The sequence below is a fragment of the Triticum dicoccoides genome, chromosome 5A (assembly GCF_002162155.2).
Source record: "Triticum dicoccoides isolate Atlit2015 ecotype Zavitan chromosome 5A, WEW_v2.0, whole genome shotgun sequence".
Taxonomy (NCBI): domain Eukaryota; kingdom Viridiplantae; phylum Streptophyta; class Magnoliopsida; order Poales; family Poaceae; genus Triticum; species Triticum dicoccoides.
In genome coordinates, this window is record NC_041388.1 from 391325882 (window position 1) to 391329685 (window position 3804).

The following is a 3804-nucleotide window of genomic DNA, read 5'->3' on the forward strand; positions in this document are numbered from 1 at the left end:
AGTCAGACATCTTTGAAAAATTCTTTTTTTCCCTACGATACAGTCAAACAAATTTCAGATCAATCAATCATGTCAAATTCAAGTGGACATGATACTGTAAACCTACATTTCTCTTATTCCTTCAGTTTTTTATCTCAAGCTGTCCATGTGTTTTCTTCAGTGAGTTCTTATCTGATTTTTTCTTTACCCGGCAATCAATTTGCAAGACTGACATTCGTTGAAGATGGTTCAAAATAAATCCCACATAGTTTCTTTTCTCACAAACAGTACCGCTGCCAAGGAGATCCAGATAAATAGATAACCTACCCAACTCTGGTCATTGTTGGTGATCAGATTGTTGATGTGGGATGTGGAGTCTCCGATAATTAAGATAAACAATTTCTGCACGTTCGTTGGCTACCTTGACTTAACAGTGTCCATTTAAGTTTAGAAATAAGAAACTTGGGTAAGTTTCTGTTTTGAGGGAAAATTCCAGAAAATTTAATAAAACTTGGTTGTTCAGTTATCAGCATAGTTGCATCCAGAGCATTACTATGCATACGAGGAATTTTCGTACTACACTATTCCATCACCCTCCGATGGAATGACCAGACCAATATCCTACACAAGTACACATGATTGTATTATCATACTGAGATTCTACTGAAGATGTTGGACGCAAAGCAATTTCATTTCATCAATGGTTAGACGTGGCACAATCAACATATACAAACGTATCATCAGGTAAAGAATGCAAACTATGTAATCATTCAGCATAAATAAGCGAATTCCCATCAATAAGTTCACATTTTCTCATGTTGAGATTCAATTCATGGACAAGGCTACAAGCCCGATCATATTCTGGGCAAGAATCATCCCCAGCGATAAAGCGATGCACCAGCCCCCCAACCTCGATGCAGCTCTCACCTGCCATCTTCTTCATCCCCCCTTCCCTCATCACCCTCCTCGCCTTTGCCGCCTCGTCCCACGATCCAACATCGCAGTAGATGTTTGCGACCATCACATAGTTCCCGCTTCTCTTGGGCTCCAGCTCGAGCAATCTCTCCTGCACCTTGCTGACAATGTCAATGCAGTCCTTGGAGCTGTGCATCTGGCAGGCGCCCAACAATGTCCTCCATACAACTGGGTCAGCCTCGAGAGGCATGTCCATAACAAAATCATAAGCTTCCTGGAGGCGACCGTTACGCCCTAGGACATCGACCATGGCGCTGTAGTGTTTCATCATTGGCTCGATCCTGTATACATGCCGCATTTCATGGAAAAACTGACGTCCCTCGTCGACCAGCCCAGCATGGCTACACGCGCAGAGCAGCCCGAGAAATGTGACATAATTGGGCGCAACAGATGCACCCTTCATCCTTTCGAACAGCTTGAGCGCTTCCCGGGCTAATCCATTCTGTGCAAACCCCTGGATCATTGCGCTCCAGGTCCAGACATTCCACGCTGGCATCCTCTCAAACAAGCGCCAGGCATAACTTACCAAGCCACACTTGGCATACATGTTCACTGCCGCCGTGCCAAGCTGAAGCGTCATGTCCAGCCGCCGGGCGACGACCTGCCCATGCGCCCACTTGCAGAGCGGCAAGTTGCCAAGCTCAGCGGCGGCGGACATCATGCACACGAGCGTGGTCTGGTCAGGCTCGAACCCGGCTTCTACCATCGCAGAGAACAGGCCAACGCACTGGTCGTGGCAGTCGTTGTCCACGCAGGCAGTGAGCGCCGTGTTCCAGGACACCACGGTCCGGCGCGGCATTTCGTCGAACACCTGCATGGCGCGCGCCGGTTGGCCACAGGCCGAGTAGGCGGCCATTAGGGCGTTTCGTACGTAGACGACGGCGCAGTCCAAGCCGTCCTTGACGGCCTCCGCGTGTGTGGAGGCGACGAGGGGAAGGGATCCCGGTGCGAGGCGCGCGAGGGCCTTGAGAACGTGCGGGAGCGTGTGCGCGTCAGGGCATAGGCCGCTGCGGCGGAGGTGGACGAAGAGGCGGGCCGCTGCGGCGGGATCGGGCGAGGAGGCGAGTGGGGGGAGGAGGAGGTTGAAGAGCGCGAGGGGCGGAGAGGGGAGGGACAGGAGGAGGCGCTGCGCGTGGTGGAGGTGGGGAGAGGGCAGGGAAATGAGGCGGCGGAGGAGGATAGGGCCGAGGGAGGGGAGGCGGCCTGAAGTGAGGAGGTTGGCGTGGAGCTGCCGTATTTGCTGCACGGTGGCGGCGCCGGCGATGAGAGCGGCCAGGGAAGTGGCCATGCCATGGAGTGCTCGTGCTCGTGCTCGACGCCGTCACGCCGTTTGCGCAGGTAGACTGCGGCTGGTTTTGTTGGGCTGGGCTGGGCTGGGCTGAAATGCCCCAGTGGTCGGTCCATAAACTCCACCTACTCCATTTTGTTGCAACTCGACCACAGTTTCAGAAGGTTGGACCGCAACTACACCCCTGTTGCAAACCGACGACCACTTCGTCCACTCCAGGAGAGGAATAATTCTAGACGTACGCGCTCCTTACAGGCAATTACGGAGCCCTTCCCTTATATCTCTTCGCCCCCCCCCCCCTTATTCTACCTGGGGTGGTCCCGCCCCACACATCTTCTTTCCAATCACATTTTCCCAACTCAGCCTGTAATTAATCTTTGTCTGTAATTGCCCGTACGTGTAGCATTACCGCCAGGAGAGCACCTCCGCTGCCGGTCCACTCTCGTTGCCACTCGAGCAAGATCCTGCCAGCGGCGGCGATGTCCATGCCAACGAGGTCGGCTGGCAAGTCGAGGAACAGAAACGAAGCGGTCACGACTAACTCTGGGGGCATCGCGTCCTCGTGCAGGAATAGGCAGACGCGGTGGTCGCCGGTGGGTGGGAGCAAGCCTGCTGTCGGGCTCAGATCATCTTGGTCCCAAGATTATGACACCAGTGATCTCTCTTTGTAAACCCCTAGCCTTCACCGTGTACTAGAACCATAAGCGCGCCTTGCTGCGCAGTTTTACTTTTCTAACCTTTATTTGTTTGATTGCTAATTCATGAAGCAATAACGGTAAAAGGGTGGTGGAAGTGAGAAATACTTGGAAGTTGCGGCACTGCATCAAAGTATATGGCTTCTAGTTTTCCATATTGATTATTCATATGTGTATTAGAATCAAAATAGAAAGAACATATCTGAAATAAAAGCAATGCTTTGCACTGACTAAACAGAAAAGGGAATGAAGCATGTTTATAGCGACCTCTAAGAGGAAGAGACAGAAATGGGAGGATCAAAAGATAATAGTACAAGTGATTGATCTATGTACATAAGCATCCCGGTGACAATTAACCAAATAATTTTCACAAAAAACTTAGTTATCATCTTGCTTTCTTGTTTAGTTCCAATTAAGTTCGGTTAGAGACCATACTCCTTACGCTTGGAACCATATGCTAATTAATACTCCCTCCTCTAAAATATAGTACATACTTTGTTTTGAAAAGTGAAGATCCACATGTACCTTAAAATTTTATTTATTTAGTACTTTTGATATTGATAGTTTATTCTAGAAACTTAGTCAAACATGGACTTTTGAAAAAAAACTAATATACATTGCACTGTCAAACAGAGAAAGCATAAAGCATGCCATGTATAAACTGTCAGAGGCTGTTAATCCACAAGCGCGGACATGGTACTCAAGCAGTGAAGCATGAGGCTTTCAGATTGAAACCTTATACGCTGAGATAAAATCCTTGTATATTCTCCTACTTGTTTAGCCCCGAAGTGAGCGATATTGAATTTTAATCAGGTTGCCAAAGAAAGGATGTCAGACGAAGAGGAAGGAGGTACTGGGAATCATACT

General features: G+C 49.3%; 1 protein-coding gene across 1 annotated transcript; it reads right to left on the reverse strand.

Moving 5' to 3' along the window:
• Positions 1-724: 724 nt before the first annotated feature.
• LOC119297401 (pentatricopeptide repeat-containing protein At2g36730-like) lies at positions 725-2306 on the reverse strand. Its single transcript, XM_037575204.1, has one exon. The coding sequence runs from the start codon at positions 2240-2242 to the stop codon at positions 746-748; it is 1497 nt and encodes a 498-aa protein (XP_037431101.1). The 5' UTR covers positions 2243-2306; the 3' UTR covers positions 725-745.
• Positions 2307-3804: the final 1498 nt, after the last annotated feature.

Excerpts from the sequence above, each read along its gene's own strand:
- LOC119297401 (XM_037575204.1), bottom strand. The coding sequence starts at position 2,242 with ATGGCCACTTCCCTGGCCGCTCTCATCGCCGGCGCCGCCACCGTGCAG.